This window comes from Pangasianodon hypophthalmus, chromosome 5 (assembly GCF_027358585.1).
Source record: "Pangasianodon hypophthalmus isolate fPanHyp1 chromosome 5, fPanHyp1.pri, whole genome shotgun sequence".
Classification (NCBI taxonomy): Eukaryota; Metazoa; Chordata; class Actinopteri; order Siluriformes; family Pangasiidae; genus Pangasianodon; species Pangasianodon hypophthalmus.
In genome coordinates this window covers 24,387,150-24,407,432 of record NC_069714.1, presented here as the reverse complement: position 1 = coordinate 24,407,432, position 20,283 = coordinate 24,387,150, and the positions used below count along the sequence as shown (strand labels likewise).

At 38.1% G+C, this 20,283-nt stretch overlaps 1 protein-coding gene across 5 annotated transcripts in view; it reads left to right on the top strand.

The window, feature by feature from the left end:
* LOC113525658 (activin receptor type-1) overlaps positions 1-15,632 on the top strand; it is a 45,863-nt gene extending 30,231 nt beyond the window's left edge. For 4 of the 5 annotated variants that reach the window (XM_026912229.3, XM_026912236.3, XM_026912254.3 and 1 more), the window contains exons 5-11: positions 25-288; positions 5,656-5,861; positions 9,263-9,362; positions 10,575-11,111; positions 12,340-12,537; positions 13,943-14,073; positions 14,697-15,632. In XM_026912229.3, coding sequence (XP_026768030.3) covers positions 25-288; positions 5,656-5,861; positions 9,263-9,362; positions 10,575-11,111; positions 12,340-12,537; positions 13,943-14,073; positions 14,697-14,831 — 1,571 coding nt within the window. In that variant the 3' untranslated portion in view covers positions 14,832-15,632. The remainder of the gene's footprint in view (positions 1-24; positions 289-5,655; positions 5,862-9,262; positions 9,363-10,574; positions 11,112-12,339; positions 12,538-13,942; positions 14,074-14,696) is intronic. The other variant, XM_053234229.1, reaches the window with a different exon arrangement.
* The last annotated feature ends 4,651 nt before the right edge of the window (positions 15,633-20,283 follow it).

Genomic DNA, 20,283 nt, shown 5'->3' with positions numbered 1-20,283 from the left:
TTCTCTCATCCTCCCTCTAAACAGACACAGAGACGAAACTGCTTCCAAAAGAGCACGAATGTGTGTGTGAGGGCCGTTCTTGTGTGAGGGGTGAGCGGTGTAAGGGACAGCAGTGTTTCTCGTCTCTGACTGTGAGTGACGGAGTGCTGGTCCATCAGAAGGGCTGCTTTACTGTGTACGAGCAGGGTCGCATGACCTGCAAAACCCCGCCCTCACCTGACCAGATTGTCGAGTGCTGCCAGGCTCACCTGTGTAATATGAACCTCAGCGTGGCTCTGCCTGTCCGAGGTATCACACACACACATACACATATACATAAATTATCACATTCTAATGCATATGTACTTTATATCCATTTATGGGCACACCATTGTAGATACGCAAATAAATGTGTGTACATTTACATGTATTCATTTGGCAGATGGCCTTATGCAAAGTGAATGATTGCCTTTCCACACCACATCCTTGCACATGGTGAACAATGCACACAGTACCACGTGCAAGGATGTCCTTCATTTCTTTTTGCCATAAGAAACAATAATTTTACATCATAGATCTTTGAAAATGGGAAGTAGAAGTTCCAAAAAAAGAGTTTGGAAAGTTTGAGGACGAGAAACCCTTATTGCTGGACCCAGTGGATTTTGGTGCAAATTCCTTTGACTCATTCAAGAGGTTAATCTCTACAATAGATCAGAGCAAGATGCTGACTGACCTAGCATTTGGATTTCCAAATTAATCAGCAATTTCTTTTCATATGTGGTACTTCATTATTTTTGTGCTTGTTATATTAATAAGGTAAGGATTATATTAATGTGCTCGTTCTGGTACGTTATCATTTCTATAGCAACAAGTCATTCAGAGGGACTAATTGTTGATATGTAAGGAGACGTTTTATTTGTCATTTATAGAAGGAGACTCCAGCGTCAGTGCTTTGTAACAGTAAATTTTCCAACATTACAGTTGGGATTGCAGTTCTCTATCCTGAGTCTTCTGGATAGAGAACTTTCTGAGTAACAGACAAGCTGTGTTTGTTTGTCTTATTAACTTGAAGAACTTTCAAGTGCTATTATAGGAAAATAATCTTTGGGTGGTAACAGTAACTACTCCACCTCATATCACACCAGCCCATTGTTGATTATTTTCCTGTAACATCACACCCTCACAAGTGCTTCATTCCTTAAAAACTCTGATGAAATCTTTACCTGAAGGTCATGTGATCATTCCCGTTATTACACTTTTGAAAAAATGTCACCATTTTCATGGTTGTAAGCATGCACTGTGGGTCTCCTCACACCTTCACACACACACGCTGCTCTTTTTATTAGTCCCACTCTGACCACAGGCATGGTCAGTGAAACCCTTTTGCTGTTGTATTAAAGCTTGGCGTCCTCACACAGGAGCAGGAGCAGTGCAGCAGGTGCTGAGACGTGTTTCTGTGTGAATCCTGGATTACAGGCCCTGAATGCCCTTCACCTCTCCTTTCTCCTCTCCGAGACTCTCTCACATCAACTCCATTGTGGGCTGAGATTCCAGTAACGGTTCTCAAATCCCTGTTGTCCGATCAGAGGCCTGTGCTGGGCTTCGTTTAGCCGAGGCTCAGGCTGACACATTTCTTCTCAGCACAGCAGGGCATGAAATTATCTGCCATTATCACTCACTGCTCCTCTGAAATCGGTCTTTTCAGACTCATGTGTGTTTCAGCTTTACATGTCACACAATAAAGAGGGGAAACAGTCCTGCTGTGAAAGGGAAGCTGCTGGACAGCAACTTTTCGCTTCAGTGAAGGGTTTCTTCCTCTCCTGTCCTTGTGGAAACAGGAAGGAGACGAGTCACGATGCCCACCTGCCTCCAGGAGCCTGTGAAATTTGTGCTTTGATTATGATGGTAGTGGTAGAAAAGATGGATTTTTCCAGATTCTAGGATTTGTACCACACAAGCCATTTATGGTGAAAATGGTTGATTTCCTAACCAAAGGATTCAATATAATAGTTTTATCATAAGCTGAAATGTTTGATTATTTTTATTATAATTATTTATCTTACATTTTCTTAAGCCTTTAAGAAATCCTTCAACTTTAATATTAATGATATTTCAGCTTCTCTAATGCACAATTAGGCTGAATCCCAAATGGATTCTTAGTCACTATATATGCTTGCTGCATAGGGTATAATATACATAGTGCATTATGACCAGTAGAGGGTCATCTGATATTCATCCACAGAAAAAAGTGACTAAAAATGTAAATTCAATATCACTTTTAGTTTGAAAAGTGAGGAAAAAAGTATAATTTTTTCAGATCCTTTCTCAAATATCATGAAATAATTTCTGTGAAAAAGTTTAGAAAACAAGTTTTAAAAGACTTCATTCAAATAAAAGTAGAATATGGGATCATAAATGTTCAAATGAGAATTTGTTTGCTTTTGGATATGTAATTATGCAAACTTGCAATTATGCAAACACTGAAATTTGTTTTGACTGCTATAATTTATGCTATATTCCGGCACACTGTATTGAGCCAGGAGGATAAAATGCACATAAGTGAAGCTGAGAATCTATTTTAAAAAGAAGCATTTAAAGCACATTTTCTCCCTCCATGCTATTAACCTCCATTATATCCTTATAATTCAATTCATGTAGAATTTATATAGACTTTGCATAATCATCTTTTGCAGTGGTCACCTCCACTGACAATATAAATGCAATGTTAAGCAATTATCCGGTGAACAAAAATCCACCTCATGTAGTACTTTATATATGTTGCACAATTCTTAGTTAATAATCTTTTATAAAATAACCGTAACAGCATGAGTACACGAGGTCTTAACATTCTAACAAGCAAGTGTCTTTGGTTGTCGGCGCTATGATCTCTTTGGAAAAACAGGTTTTGCAGGAGTTATTTTTTTTCTTCTTTGGCTTCTTGACCTTTGAGATAGAGCTTATGTCTGTCACACGTCAGAAAGCGCAGGAGACGAGGATTTATCAGATCTGTTGGGATAGAAGAAAATGCTTTCTTGTCTTAACTCTGCATTCTTCTCTTGGAGGAATAAAAAGGGGAATTATGTGAGAGGAATTATGATGTCTTCTTTAAATTGTAGGTTTGTGCGTGTGTGTGTGTGTGTGCGCGTGTGCATGCCTGTCTGTGCATGTGTTATTCTGCATACATGTTTTCGTGTGTGTGTGTGAGAGATGTAGCACAATTTTAATCAGACTGCTGGATTCCTCTCTGTATACTATATGAAAAAAGGAGTCTTGAGTGCAAGTGAGCAGAAAATGGCGTCTTTGTCTGGAGTGCAGCCCTCTCTCCTGCAGACTCGCACGGGAGTGTGTGGGCGGTTCTGCTGTGTGGAGCTGCTGGCTGTGTGCTGTAGTTCAGGACCACCATAAGCCCTTGTTTGGCCCACCTTTATCCTGTGTTTAACCCATTTTAACATCTCAGCCCACCTTCAGCACAAATTCAACCCATTCTGTGCCCTCAAGTCTAGTTTAATGCTGCGTTCATGACCAGGTAGAAACCGGGAAGTTGCCGACTCCTGAGTAGGAAACATGCATACGGTATGAACAGCTTTCCAACTTGTAATACTCTTTCACTTTCTCAGGAACACTGACTTCTCAGAGTTGGAATTCCGTAACGTCATTTCAACATGGTGACGCCCATAGTGCAAAGTAAGAACAAGAATAGTGGAGCGTTTTATACATTTAACCAGGTTTTCGAGTTTCTGCTTCTGATGCTCTATTTAACATGATGAAATACAGAAATGTAGGTCAATAATTGGAAGCTTTATTTGTTTTATGTGAACTTTCTATAGCACTGTTTGCACTGAATTACTTATTGTTACTTGTTCCAGACAGAAGCCAAACAAGTGCTGGCTTACTGTGAAAAGACTGCCCTTAAACAGTTAAGGACACTCATTTTGCAGCACTTGTAGCATTGAATTACTTTCAAAATCAATGAACTAGCAAAACCACTATTCTTGGATAGTGCTAGCTTAATGTGAAAATTCTTTTTACAGTTGGATGAAGCTTTAAAGTAAAGTACTGTTTCTAGTACAAGTAGCTGTAAATAAAGTATCTGCTCAAGAGTAGGAGGTATCTTAGTTATTTGCAGGCTTGCAGTTCTATAAGGTGTTATGATAGTAGATTGTTGCTGTTTGTAGTGAAACATCCAGCAGCATAAATATGAACTCAAACCTGATTAAAAGGCATGAAAGACGCTATGCATCTCGTTCATACTTACGCACTATGGGTGTTGCTATGCTGAACTTCCGTCACATATTCCATCTCATTTGTTGTCTTTTCTAACAAAATGCTGGTAAGCTTTACCTGAGATAAGGTAGATATTTTTTTTATCATCTAAGGAAACACATTGTCTCAGCAGTGCTGAGTAAGATTCTTGTTAAAAATGTTGTTAGCTAAGCTATAATTTACATTCCAAAGCAACAGCTCTTAAAGGCTAACTTCATAAGAAACAGTCCATGAAGTTGAGTTGAAAGAGAAGATCTGCCCCAACAAACAAAAAGCAGAAAAAATGTATAACTTGATTCATTAAATTATATATTGTTTAGGCTAGGTTAGGAAAGTAAACAATGTAGCACTTATCTGAGATAAACACACGATTGTTGATTCAGAACAGGAGTTACACGACAACTTAATGGGAAATTTGTTAAATGAATTGCTTTGCGTCTGCTGGTGCTACTTCGCAATGCATCTCAACCAACCTCTCCTCATACATGTTCCTTTTGTCGCAGTCGAAATTCCTGCCAATTCCCACCACTATATACACTGCTACTGGTTATTGCAGAGCTGGGAAGCTAGTTTGGACATTTCTGTTCCTGAGAATGAATTCTGAACTGTCTTTTGCTCCTTGTTCCAAAGTGCTTTTCCGACTTTGTGAAAACCTTCACTCAGCCCACACTGAGCCTAACTTTAGCCCACAGTGAACCCACTCAGAACCTGTCTCAGCCTACTTTTAGCCTGGGTTTAACTCTCCTTAAACCATCCCAGGGCTCTGAGTTTTTTCTATAGCCTTCTCTCATCTTTTTCCCACCCCAACTCAAATGTAAACCCACTCTGAGCCCTCATTCTGTCCACCATTAGCTCGATCAGCCTACTGTCTGTTTGTGGAGCTCCTCAGGCCAGCGCTGTGTGCTCTCCCACTGTGTAGGAGCCTCAGAGCAGGATAGAGATGCATTTGTATGTGTGTGTGTGTGTGTGTGTGTGTGTGTGTGTGTGTGTGTGTGTGTGTGTGTGTGCTGCACCGTTAGCCACTGTCTGTGTGGTCCAGGCAGATTGGGTGCAGGGAGACCGAGTGTGGGCTTCACCAAACCTAATTATTATAGCCTCTCCCAGCAAAAGCCCAGTCTTTACTGCAACTCTTTTGTGTGTCTGTGTGTGTATTTGTGTATGTAGCCTCAGGCAATGGGGCACACCTGGGTAAATGGAGTTAAAGAAGTCTCTTTGTGTTGAAAATGAATAGAAAGAATTCATGAACAGTTGAACTGAGTTGAACCGAGTTAATAATTACATCTCTGCACCCTTTCTCCCATATACAATAATACAATTGCAACAAATGTTCAAGCCTTTTTAGTGTCACTAAGAGAAATAGATCAGTAAACTGAAATACAGTTGTGTTTAATAATTTCTTTTTCTCTCTCACAGTGGTAGAGGGCCCTAACTATAGTGTAACAACATTGGCCATCGTAATTGTGGCTCCAGTGATTGTCCTCATTATCCTTTCAACGGTGGCCATCTTGATTTTCCGTCGAATCCACCGTAACCACATGGAGCGGCTTACAGCCCGCGATGCTGAGTACGGCACCATTGATGGGCTCATCGCATCCAACGTTGGTGAAAGCACACTTGCGGTGAGACTTGCATGCGCTATATGTACCTACACAGCAGTGTTTGGTCCCCTAATTGCTGCTTGATATTTATAATTAAAATCAACTATACAAGCCCATTTTTGAGTACAGGATACGTTAAGTTCTCCTGTACTCAAAAATGGGCTTGTATAGTTGATTTTAATGATAAAGATTAGTGTTTGAGTCAGATTTGTTCTTTTGTAAAATGCTGATTCTGAGGAGTGTTCATTTTGTGATATCAGAAAAGAGGCTCCAAGGGTATAACATCCGATGACGAAATTATTAGAGGATGAACGTTAGAGGAAACTTTCAGCTATAAAGTGTACACGATTAGCTAGCTAGCTAAATTAGCTAATAAACAAATTTGTCCCGAAAGTCCCCATACGTAGCGGACTATGTATGCCAGCACCATGTCGGTTGTGCCTTTGTCAGTGGTTGTTGGTGGACGTCTACTTCTTGGTTGGTTCGCAACACTTCCAGTCTTTTTGAATTTGTTAATAAGTTTGGCAACAGTGTCGTGTGTGATGTGCTTGCCATGTTTCCTGTTAAAGTCCATCACAATCTTGCAACAGTTTCCCGATCCAGCCATGAGAATGATTTCACTACGTTCTTCTTTTGTCAAAGCCATTCTTAAAGGCTATCTGAAAAACAAAATATAATATAAACTACCAATATAAAATCTTGGAAGACCTTTTGCTAAAAAGTGTCTATTTGCGCTATGTATGGAGACTTTTGGGACATGCTGTAGGATATTCAGACAAGCTGCTGTTTAGATATTAGAATTTAACCAGACAAACTGAAACTCTGATACAGCATCACCGTATGACAAACGCAAGCTAGTTTATAAGCTAATTTACTAACTGGTTAGCTTGAAAATATATATAGAGGAAAAATATGGAGCCATTTTCAAATTGAATGTTTGTGTATATTCATAAAGCCTTACATTCTTAATGAAGTGTTGTGTTTTAATGCTTGGTTTTTGAAGTTATTGGGGTAAAAAAAAACAAATAAGTAAAACAACAGATTATTTTGAATGGTTTAAAATGACACTTTCAGGGGCCTTTTATGTACATGATATATTTTACAGCAAAGCAGTACACTGGATATTTTCTGGTAATTTACTGTTAAATTTTTTTGTGCTTACTTGAAAAAAGCTAAGTTTTTCAACTTTGAAACTTTGTTAAATGACTGGTTAAAACTGCAGTATTTTTTAAAATGACGAATGTTTGGCTTTGGCCATTTCTGTAATAATTTTGCACTGTCAAGCCCAGCAAGCTGTGTCCCTCACTGAGTGCTCCTTTCCTGGCTCTTGGTGTTTATTTGCTCAAGTTAATGTAGTTGTCCTTTCTGAAAACTTCCCAAAAATCTGTGCTCTCGTTCATTAATCCCCCCTCAGGCAAGCGAGCCAGGGTATTTAGCCCGCTCCTTTAGCAATCTCCTACAGTGTTGCGGGGTGTGTTTGCTGAGTTGCTGGTGTTGGATCTTTTTCAAGCCGTATTCACAGAGCCTCATGGAGTGCTTGGCAACCGGGGCTGAACTATGCAGCGGCTGCATGTTTGCCTGAGCATAATTAAAAAGTATTTTCCAGTGCTGAGAGAGACGGCCAGAGATGGTATTAGAAACAGTTGAAGAGCTCTTGGAGGAACACATGTGCAGCATCTCTTGGTTGTCTTGGGTTTAAAGTGGGATCAGTCCATGATTTTTTTTCTGAGGGGAAAAAAAACCATGCCATACAGATACAGAGCTTCCAAAGCCGTCGTGTCTCTCAAGAGTACCCAGCCCAGATTGCTATTTAAAGCTGCAGGGGTTTAAGTTTGCGCTCTCACGCTTACATTCCCCTGCTCTCCAAATTGTCTTCATCAGGCAGATGTGTTTATCTCTGGTTGTTGCTTCGGATTACATCCTCTTTTTCCCCCTTATGCTCTTGGATGTATTTTTTTTAAATAGCGTGTAGTGCTGATAGAAGTCCAGGTCTGCTTGGTTGCTCAATGGCTCCATCTGGTGTTGTTAGGACTCTGCATTCCAAACCAGGCCAGGGAATCGGACACTCCGGGTTTAAACTGAGTCTGGAAGGAGGATTAGGAACGGGATAAGTGCTGGCACTATTGAAGCTTCTAATTGTGGAAAGTCAAACTGGGTCCGACTCGGTGCGATTTCTTTCCAACAGAAAAACGGATTGGATGTGTTCTGGCCTAAACGATTCAGGCTTTAGTGGCTGTATTTGCATTGTAGTAAAATGGCTTCATAATGAATTCTTGAAAATTCAGTCACATTCAGTCAAAATTGTCATCTAGGGTACTATTTCTTTACTCTAATTACTTAATTAATATTAATTACTATACATGTTTTAAGATCAATAACTAAATAATAAGATGAGATTTCAAGAAGGGTTGGGAATTTGTAATATCTGCAAATAATTACAAGCTCTCCAATTCAAAAAGCTTTACCTGTAATTTAAAAAAGTTCTGCCTCTTGTACTGACATTCAGATGTTCTGGCCCAGGCATTGGTTCTCAACATGGGGTTCAGGGACCCCCACTGGGTTTGTGATTATTATTATTATTTTTTAAAAATATTGTAATGTCGGTGGAAATCACAACGCTAGTTATTAAACTATTATTATTATTATTATTATTATTATTATTTTTATTTATGTGCATTATATTAGGTTGTTATATTTTTCTTTTTCTATGTCTATGCTAGTAAATTCTGTTTTATGTAAATTCTGTTTTTTAACAATGCAGACTGTCAATGGACTGGACATTTCACTGTGTATGGTTGTGTGTGGCCAATAAAATTAGAATTTGAATGCTATATAAATTATTAAACTACTCCAAAACAAGACAGCTTAGATGGGATCAGTTGAATTTATTTTACAGTTAAAGGTGTCCCTGAATACAAAGTGTCTGAGAACCCCTGGCCTAGGCAGGGCACATAAATGTGTTTTGCGCTGTAGCTTTGGAGGAAACACAAGCTTTATAATCTTGAAGGTTGCAATTTCCCACTTTCATGTATACACACATTTCAAACTTTTTAATACTGTGTGACAATGAGCTTTTTGGAGAAAGATAAGCCCTAGATTAAAGAAAGTTCACTGTATGGTTGGCCATTTGCTGTGTCAGTCAAGCACCTCTTCCTGTTGTTGGTTCTTGACAGTTAATGACGAATGTACTAAAATCTTTAGCAGAGGCTGAAAATCTAGCTTGTGAGATGATTCATTTTTTTTCTCCACCTTAAAGACAGGTTAAAGCCCTGCCCCAATACCTAGTGTACACTTCTTCAGATTGTCCACCAGAGGGCCACCCTATTCTTATGTATTAAAGACTGACTAACCATTTACCTGAGTCGGCATGATCATTATTTATAGTTCTCTCTCTCTCTCTCTCTCTCTCTCTCTGTCTGCAGGATCTGTTGGACCACTCATGCACATCAGGCAGCGGTTCTGGACTGCCTTTCTTGGTACAGAGAACAGTCGCCAGACAGATTACACTGAACGAGTGTGTGGGTGTGTATCTAATCTGTCTCCTCTTCTCCTTAGAAAATGTCTCGTTTTATGTGTCTGTGTGTTTACCAAGGACATACACATCTGTTGTTTGAGCTGTTTAGGGATTCTGTCACGTCACTGCTTTTTTTCTTTCAAAATTTAGTGAAGAGAAAACCATTTCTTTTTTTCCTCAGAGAATGAGAGACAGATGTAGGGTGTGTGGGTACCGATTAGATGAATGTGTTTAATCCTGCGTGATCCCCAGAGGCAGTAAATATCAAAGTCTTGGTGTTAATCTGAAAGAGACAGTGTTTTTCCCAGCCTTCCTCCAGACGGCTGTGAGGCTACATGCCTTTTAAGTCCACTGACATGGTTGGATTAAGAGAAGAAGGCCTGAGCAGTTTACTGATAAAGACTGTCTGCTGTTAAATGTATGAAGAACTGATCTTAAGATTTAACAAATTATTTCATAAAATAATACTACGTATTTTAATGGTATTTTATGCACAACAGCATTCTTCTGGAAATTTTTAGGGTTAAGCTAAGAATAACAGGAATGCTGGGCTTACCGTCAGAAATCTTGGCAGTTGTGTATGCATTTGTGTATGTGTTTGAATTTCCACCAGTGTTTCTGAACCTTTTAAGGAATTATCGACTTCTGAAACACAACTGCACAAGAACTACACAATTCCATTGGACCATTATGTAAAATAACACAAGTAATAAACTAAAGAACAGCCAGTCTTTCAGTAACGTAACAAAGTCGTGTTGTTCTTTATTGTTTTAATTTTATTGCACAAGCCAACATATACAAAATTGAGTTGCTAACTTTGTAAAAGCCAAAACAAAATTTTGTTCAGCAGCATGCTCTGCAGTCTATATAAAACATGCTCTAGTAATAAATTGTTATAGATGCTCTAGTAATAGATAAATGCAGGATTTAAAATAATAGATAAAAAAGTTGGGCATTCTGTGAAGTCTGGGTTTGAGTCACTTGAGTAGCTCCTAGTTGGAAGAAAGGTACCTACACTCAGTAGCTAAACATTTTGAACTATGGTCCAGTAACAAAAGTCAGACCCCCGGTGGCTTGTCCAGTGGAAATGCGGCTAAAGTTACTGAGTTCCTATAAAAAGTTTCCTGTGGAGGAAGTGAACAAACTGAAACACATTCCTTCTGGCTGCAGTGCTTCCAGCTATGAGCTTAAAATGTGTGTTTGTGTATGTGGTGTCTCAGGGAAAGGGCGTTATGGAGAGGTGTGGAGAGGTCAGTGGCAGGGTGAGAACGTAGCTGTGAAAATCTTCTCCTCCCGAGACGAGAAGTCCTGGTTCCGTGAGACTGAGATCTACAACACAGTGCTGCTGAGGCATGAGAACATTCTGGGTACGTCCACCTGTTCTGTTCAGCTGGCTGTATTAGGATTAAATACAATACGAAATAAGAATATTAACGTTCATAATGTAAGATTAATACAAATTTCTTTCTCTCTTCGTACAGGCTTTATTGCATCAGACATGACGTCTCGTAACTCTAGCACTCAGCTATGGCTGATCACACATTACCACGAGATGGGCTCGCTGTACGACTATCTGCAGCTGAGCACGCTGGATGCCCCGGCCTGCCTGAGGATGGCGCTGTCCATCGCCAGCGGCCTGGCGCACCTGCATGTAGAGATCTTCGGCACACAGGGCAAGCCGGCCATAGCTCACCGAGACCTGAAGAGCAAGAACATCTTAGTGAATAAGAATGGCCAGTGTTGCATCGCCGACCTCGGTAAGGACACGCTTGAGGCTGGAGACAGTTCGTTTCAAACTAATTAGCAGTTTTGCAAAAAAAAAAAAAAAAAAAGACAAAGTGTTCACAAAAATATAAGGAATGGGTTTGGGTGCTGTTACTCTTTAAGTAGTGAGTGCATTTACATACTACTACTACTACTACTACTACTAATAATAATGATAATGATAATGATAATGGTTGTTGTTGTTATATGTCCCAAATGAATCAGTTAGATTTATAGATTTTAGTGTTTCAATAGATTTAGTAAAAAAGTGTAAAAAAGAATACAGGTTAAAGAACAAGCAATATAAAATAAGCAACAAATGAAAAAAAGGAAACGCTAAAGCAAGTTTTCATTGTAAGGAAGGAAAAAGCATAAGGTCAGATATTCATTTTTAATAGGCAACTTCGATCAGCCCGGTAACTTCATGGTCACTTTATGACTTTTCATTAGATAAGTGTTTTTTTTTCCCTTCTCAATTCATTAGTAACATTTGCCATTCTGACCTGCTAATAATAGTGATCAGCGCCGTCTCTCTACAGAGAACCCAAGAGCACTTTGCCCTGTTTCAAAAAAACCTCCTACTAGAATGTTGTGAGGCTCTTCCAGCTCACCGGAACATCAGGTGCCCATTAGGCTCCGAAAATTCAGCCCAGCTTCAGTCGGAAGCCTTAATGAAAAATCCATTAAAGTGTATACCATGCTGTGAATACTGGGAAGCTTTGCTTCGCTGAGGTCAGAGATAGGATGGAAGGGTTCTCTGAGTTTTTTGGTAAACAACTTTTTCGTAAACAGCTTCAAGCATGTGAAAGAAACACGACACATTACGCATCGGGACAAGTTTATTTTTGCCATTGTTTGTCACGGAAACAGAATTAGAAAATATGCTGTTATGGTTATACTTGAGTGAATGTAATATTTTTGAAAAGCACAGGTTGTGTGTTAGTGGGATGTTTTGAGTGTTCTTTGTGCTCATTATAGTTTATTGATTTTCCATTCCATTTCTGCCTTTTGTTATTGTATTGTTATACGTCCACAAGAGGGCAATGTGCATTATTTCAAAGATGATTTTCTTTTTCCCCTCCTCAAATGCTCTGGCTAGTTTTGAACACAGAATGACTATGAAATAATTTGATATAAACAAACATGGCACAATATTAACCTGCACAAGGTCTTTAAATATAGTTAATATAGTATGTATTTTATCTTTTTTTGACCCCTAAGGCCTGGCAGTGATGCATTACCAGGACACAAACGAGCTGGATGTGGGGAATAACCCTAAGGTGGGCACCAAACGCTACATGGCCCCCGAGGTGCTGGATGACTCCATTCAGGTGGACTGCTTCGAGTCATACAAACGAGTGGACATCTGGGCTTTCGGCCTCGTGCTGTGGGAGATCGCCAGACGCACAGTCAGCAATGGTCAGTCAGTTTTTTACCTCCACTGATGCCTCCTGTCTGTCTAATCAAACCTTTTTTGCTTCGTGGCTGTAGCCCTTTCAGAAAAAGAGAAAGTGAGCATTTCTCTCATCATCTTAACGCCAACAGTAGACACACAATTAGCCAACTAGCTATCATGAACAAGCCTGACAGGATTTTCTTATTGGATCTCATAATCAGGATTTTTGGCAGAATTCTAAGCCAGTTAAGTTAGTAGCCAGCATAAGTGTTTATCATCCTGTGGTTATAAAATTACACCATCTCAGAAAAGCTTGAATGTCTGCAGATAAACTTTTCTGTAAAATAAAAGCAGTCTGGAATGCTGCTGGTGGTTTTTTTTTTTTTTGGGTACATTTTTGCAAGCTAGTCATTAGTGAATTATAGTTCCCCTGTGGGCACACACCAGAACAGGTGGATGTTGTTTATTTCAAAAAATCATAGGCTACAATTTTCTCCTTTACAGGCTCATAGAGGCAATTATATTTTCTTTGGAAATGCAAATTTGTTCCCCAAATAACCCTTGGCTAAATGCATCTGTTTGATCCCCAGGCCATACTTTGTGTTAAGTTTGTGCAAAGAAATAAAAATGCAACATCCAAACTATTTGGTAGAATTGTTAGTGGAAACTAGGTAAAATGTGTGGTATACAACAATTTTAAAATGCTAAGCAGAGATATTTAATCAAACTGTATTTATGGAGGTCATGCTAAGCTTGGAATGCAAAGTACGCTTAAGCAGGGGTTAGGAAAGAATTTCTAGGGATGAAAACTGAGTAATTCAACTGTATTCATACTTTAATGTTGATGTTAAAATGAAGCTTGATTATTCATGTGTTGCAGCACTTTACGATTTAATGTTCGTCGTTAATCAGTGGTATTCTGTGCTTTGCTGAATGTGTTAATATAAGATTTTTTTAAATTTGGGACCTCAGTTGAAGTACAAATGGCTCAGCAGAAACAGGGACTGCAGGAAGGAAGCTGAGATACTAGATCAGAAATGTCCCTGTAACATATCTGTGGGACTGACACAAAAACGTTCTAGCGCTATTAATGGCTGAGACTGAAAACATATTGTAGATCAGTCATGTGACACTCGTGCCATCACTAGTGTTTAGTGCAGTATCTGAAATGGACGCCGATTTCTCTCCTGTGCACGGCTTTAGCTTGCTATTAATAGAATCTGTCAGCCGTGAAGCTCGACCCAGGGCACATTTCCATTGCATAATCCACCTGCATAAACCACACATTAGACAAATTAGCACAATTCAGCTTTGGTAATTACCCCACTGCTTATTTGGAAATCTGGATCCCAAATGTGATAATTGGAAAGTAAAATGTGTTTCACTTTTTTTTTTTAACTATTTAATTTATCCAATTTGACTATGCAGGTATTGTAGAAGACTACAAACCTCCCTTCCATGACGTAGTGCCTAGTGACCCCAGCTTCGAGGACATGAAAAAGGTGGTGTGTATAGACCAGCAAAGACCCAACATCCCCAACAGATGGTTCTCAGATTCTGTGAGTATATAGTTGAACACAATCAGTTCAAATGTTGAACATTTTTGGGTCCTTAAGTGTTATTCCTCATTTTAATTTCCTAATCTTAATGCAGTACAGGAAAAGCTATACTGATATTCTGTAAGTGAAAAAGTAAAACATGAATATTCATATATATATATAATCTTGGATACACTTGACACTTGATTCACTTCCCTCTGTTACATTTAGAAGAAAGATCACTTTAAAATTTTGTAACTCTAAAAACCTATGATTCATATTTTAGTTTCTGAATTATGCAAGGAACAAATCTGACTCAACCCTAAACTCTTTAAAAAAAAAAAAAAAAAAAAAAAAAAGAAAAGAAAAAAAAAACATGCATTTTGAACATTATGATGCTTTATTAGCTTAAACATTTTGCACTGTTTTCCATGCAGTTACCAGATGAAAGCCTTAAGGTTAAGAAATCTAAAATGGCATAATAGAGCTGTAACCAGCAACTACTAGCCATTTATTGGTGCATTTGACATTGGAGTCAAAGCAGAAACCTCTTCTCAGCCTCAGTTGCCTCACTGTCTTGAGATAAATGACTCTTGATTCATTCGCTTCATTGTTTGATTCCTTATTCTTTCTCTGTTTTTCAGACTTTAACATCCATCGCCAAACTCATGAAAGAGTGTTGGTACCAGAACCCGTCGGCGAGGCTCACGGCTTTGCGCATCAAAAAGACTCTGACAAAAATCGATAATTCTTTGGACAAAATTAAAGCGGACATTTGAACTCTTTTCATATGGAAGATCCTCAAAGGCCTTTATAATGTCCAGCGGACGACTCGTCTGGAGATCCAGGAAAAAAACAAACACAAAAAAAGGGACCGCACGGGCACAGTGCTCTCTTAGAGGCACAATGTATTTATTTTAAAACGTACAGTGGGACACATTTTGGCATCCAAAGATGGCACAGAGGGCATTTAAAAAGACTGCAGATATGTGACCTAGCTTTCACAGAGACTGTTATTGTAGCAAGACCTGAAAAGGAGAAAGTCGCTTTAGAGCTCCAGTTTACTTCTAACGCAGCTTTGATTTTTAGAACTGTCTGGAAATGACGTCTTTCATTTAGCAATATTGTCAATGCTTCTTTTTGATTAATTGCACTGGCAGTCGCTGGCATTCCTTACTTGCACTGTTACGGAAGAATCTGGAGGGAAAACGATGACAATTTGCCAAAAAAGGCTGTATTTTATATTCCACTAGCATTGTATCCTTATCCATTATCAACCACAGAGATAACGCAAGCAACTTTTAGTTTTACGTTACAGTCTTTTTTTGTTGTTTACTTTTGCACTGCCGTTTACAGTATAATGATAAAAAAGAGCATCTCTGCCTTCATTTATGTCATTCGAGCTGTAATTTATTTAACGTTACGTTTTTGAACCGTACAATAGCCACTCTGTTACTGTTTTGCCTGAGATGTTTAACGTGTCACTGATTTTTTGTATTATTGAGCATTTAGCTATTTTCCTTTTGTTTGTTTCATAAGCTTTATTGAGTATAGATGCTAAAGTAAATAAAAAAAGATTCTTAACTCAAAAACATTAGGCAATGCCTGTAAACTGTTTATAAATGAGTATTTGCACTGACCACACAACCTACGTTTTAAAAAAATGTTGGTTTATTTTATTTCCTATTTAAATATGTAATTTTACTGTAGTAATTAAGACAGTATAGATTTCACCCTAAACTTATTTTTTATGATGTAATGATTAGCAGATTTCATCATAAAATGTTTATTTGGCTGTTTTGCCAAATTCTTTTAAGAAACACAGAGCTACAAATCTCATAATTGGTATTAAATACATCATAGATTAGTGTTGATGGGTCATAAAATGTAAGAACCAATGAGATTTCAATACGCAAATGTCATCTGTTATTATATTAGGTTGTCAGGGAAAGTGGATAGTGTATGTGTAGGTTTGGAGGCGTTTCCAATTTCCACATTCGTACAATTTGGATTTTTTTTAGGGTGAAAGTGTAGTGTTTCTGCAGCTTTCTATTTTCAAATGCCATTATTATATAATCCCTTTTTATGCAATTTATTATTTATTGTAGAAAAAAATTGGGGACTTTGATTGTGATTCTAAGAAATAGGTCTCACATCAAGAATTTAAACAACTTTTTTCATGCTTTATGAACAAAAACAGAGTTATAAAACACAGTTCACATTGACTGTGTCAACCACATCAATGATACAAACTTTTGTCAAAATATGAGATGAGAGAGCTGATACACAGACCCTTTCTCGCTCTGTTTGACTTTAGAAATTAGCTGTGTTTTTGGCAAAATGAAGGTTTTTCCATGTGAAAAAATACAGCCAAATATGCCAAGCATGGCATTCCTTTGCATGAATTTATTATCCTAAAAAAAATATGATTCTGTGAAAAATCTGTACTGAGCGGAAAAAAAAAAAAAAGAAAAAAAAGGAGGGGATGTACAAGAGACCATTTTATCAGAATTACCAGAATCTGTTAAATGTGACTTATTGTTTTATGGGAACTGGTAAAGCCATTGCATAGAGGATTAAGTTAATTTTAAGATGTACAGGCGCATTATAAATTATTAAAATCAATTAATGAAAAAACAAAGTTCATTTTATTGTCCAGAGGCAGATATTAGGGTTGCAGCAGAACACACAGCTCCTGTGCTTGTTGTATACCACTGGATCATTCTTTATTCACATTGAAAACTTCTTTTTATGTGTGAATAGAGCTGGATAGATTTTTGCTACTAAGTAAATATCTTGCCAATGTTTTGGACTTTTTTGGCAGCAGCTCAGCAGCCTTTCTTTCCTCCTCGTTGGTGTTTAACAGGTTTTTGGAAACACTTTCTTAGTCAAATATTTCAAGGTCTATTGTAACTTTTAAGCAAATTCACGCTTACTCTGTGTTTATACAGTCCCCTCTGAAAGTACTGGAATGGCAGGGCAAATTCTTTTTCTTTCGCTATACATTGAAGACATTTGAGTTTGAAATGAAAAGATGACTATGAGATGAAAGATCAGAATTTCAGCTTTCATTTCCTGATATTTACATCTAGATGTCTTAAACAGCCTAGAACATGGCACGTTTGGTGGCAGACCACTCAATTTTTAGGTGAGCAAAAGTATTGGAACAGATAGTTTGAAAGTAAATAACACTTAATAGTTGGTTGCATATCCCTTGCTTGCAGAAACTGCATCAAGCCAGTGATCCCCTGACATCACCAAACTGTTGCATTCTTCATTTGGCTTGTACGGCAGCTTCTTTCAGTTGTTGTTTGTTTTGGGTGGTTTCTCCCTTCAGTCTTCTCTTCAGGAGGTGAAATGCAATGATTGACTTGGCCAGTCTAAAACTCTAAAACCACTTTTTTCCCCCTGATGAAGTCCTTTGTGTTGGCAGTGTGTTTTGAGTTCCCCCCAATTAGATTGGATGCATTTCTCTGTAAATTGGCAGACAGAATGTTTCTGTAGACTTCTGAATTCATTGTGCTGCTACCATCATGAGTTACATCATCAATAAAGATTAGTGAGCCCATTCCAAAAGCAACCATGCAAGCCCAAGCCATGACACTACCTCCACCATGCTTGACCGATCTTTGTCCATACTTTCCATCACTTTGGGAGAGGTTAATCTTGGTTCCAGAACTTTTGTGGCTCATATCTATTTCTTTGCAGATTCTTACTGCTGATGAGTGGTTTGCATCTTGTGGTACGGCCTCCATATGTCTGCATTTGAAGTCGTCTTTGAACGGTGGATTGTGATACCTTCACCCCAGCCCTGTGGAGATTGTTGGTGATATCACTGACTGCTGTTTTTTGGGTTTTTCTTCACAGCTCTCAGAGTGTTGCTCTTATCAACTGCTGTTGTTTATCTTGGCTGACCTGTTCGATGTCTGGTTATTAGTACACCAGTGGTTTCTTTCTTTTTCGGGACATTCCAAATTGTTGTATTGGCTATGCCCAATGCTTGTGCAATGTTTCTTTTCCCTAGGTTGGTCTGCCACCAAAGGTGTCATGTTCTAAGTTAACATATCTAGATGTAATGAAAGGAAATGAAAACTGAAATTCTGATCTATAGTCTCATATTCATCTTTTGATCTCAAATCCAAATGTCTTCAGTGTACAGCAAAAAAACAAACAAAAAAAAACAACAACTTCTTGAAGTGCGATCAGGAACTATTTGAGTGGCTAGGCCTTATTCTTCTGATCCACTGGAAATGCATTAGAACATAATGGACCATGTGCTACAATCAGGTGCAACTTTACCTTACAACCTTCCTTTTGAATATAAACTGAGCACAGGGAAGCAGAAGATGGCAATTACATTTATATAAAGCAGAAGTGCTTTTAACATTGCTGCAAATGCACTGTGGATTTGGCTTAAGTGAACTTGGAGTAGGTCTATTTCATTAGTGTGAGTTATTGTGCATTTCAAAGAAATCAGCAATTTCAAAATTTTGTACAAGACCCAGTGTTGTTTTTTTTTTTTTTTTTTTTTTGGCTTCTTTTTTTAGAGCACTGTTTCAGAATGGCATTTTATTCTGCCATATACTCAGACAAAATTCAACTGAATGCACTACGCAAGCAGAAGTGGATGCAGTAATGCCCTGTCCAAGAGTTGTTTGGCTGCTGGTCTTTGACACACTCACTCTACCCTTGGCCTGATTCTCGCCCAAATACATGTCACACGCACTGTGCCAAAGTTGGAGCACTATGCATTCAGCTGCCCAGTGAACCAGTAAGCAGTGCAGGCATTTCAAAATATGATTATATATGTGTAAATCTGGCATCTGCTCTCTGTATCCATTCAATAAACTCAGTGACCACTTGATAAAACTTCATTTCTGTCTCAACATAGTATTTAATTCTGAAGTGCTGCCAAAAATCCTCTTTCCTGTGAATTACCACTGTGGTCTTCTAGTAACCGATTACTGCACTTAAATACTATTTTTTAAAAATCTATTTTGTATCTTTTGGAAATGTTATATATTCCTCTAGGTCTACTACAATTAATAGAGATTAGGCTTACTTACTGTTTATCAAAGTGCAATTAAGGACAAGCATTTTACCTCAAGCTTAATTTTAGATGCTACACTCAGTAATAGTGGAGTTAAAGTTGTTAAGAATTTCCATATAAAATTGAATTTAATTGAGATTTTTTATAGCACTTTTAACAGATTTTATCACAAAGCAAGTGGCAAGGAAAAACTCCCTGAGACGACATAAGGAAGAAACCTTGAGACGAACCAGATAACAAAGGGAACAGAACCTCTTCTGAGTGACAAAGTAGTGAGATTATAAATCATTAATCTTCTACAGCTTTTCACCATAAAGTCAAACAGTGCTAAGTGTCTTGAGAGGATGCTCAGTATGAGCATATGGTGAATAAATCTTGGAATCAGTACAGGAAAGTCTTTATGATTACAGCAGTAGTTCTTAGGTTTATTTAACACTAACTGTGTTTACAGTTGAACTGTAATGAATCCTGCACCTAGCTGGAGTTTCTCTAATCATTGTTATTTGACTGGTTTTATGTTGGTAAAACACTATTTCTTTCTTGTATGCACATACATTTGGTTTGGACACAATGTAAACAGAGACTTTTAATAATAATTTAGAGAGTTTGTAAACAGTTTGCGCAATCTACAGTTTCATCAATTACAACAACAGTCAGTTTTTACACTATCAATGGCTCCAATCAGAAACAAGCTACGATGGTGACACTCACTATTTTACACCATTCTGCACATGCTCAGTAGCATCCTCTGCTTACCTGTAGAAGAACGCTAACTTAATCATTGCTCTGTAGAATTTTTTTAATTAAAAGTCAGATTTTGAAGAAAGTATGCACGTAGTTTTCCTCATCAGGAGAACATTTTGATTTGTTTATTTTGTATGCAAATGAATACAGGCCAGTTTTGATCAGTAGCATATCAGATTTCGATGTTTGACAGTGTGGGGTCAGTTATCAGTCTTACCAGTATAAACTATTTAACAAAACAAAAGAATAAAGCTTGAACACCCAAGCATTTGTGTGACCCATGATGTCAAACATTTATGCACCATTTTAGCGAACAAAGTGCTCCATGTAGTGCAGACATTGTAGTTCTTTACTGCACTATAAAAATTATTCGTTAAAAAATATTCTCCCACAGACTTAATGATTTAATGACACTGACCTTTGACAAGGAAAAAACA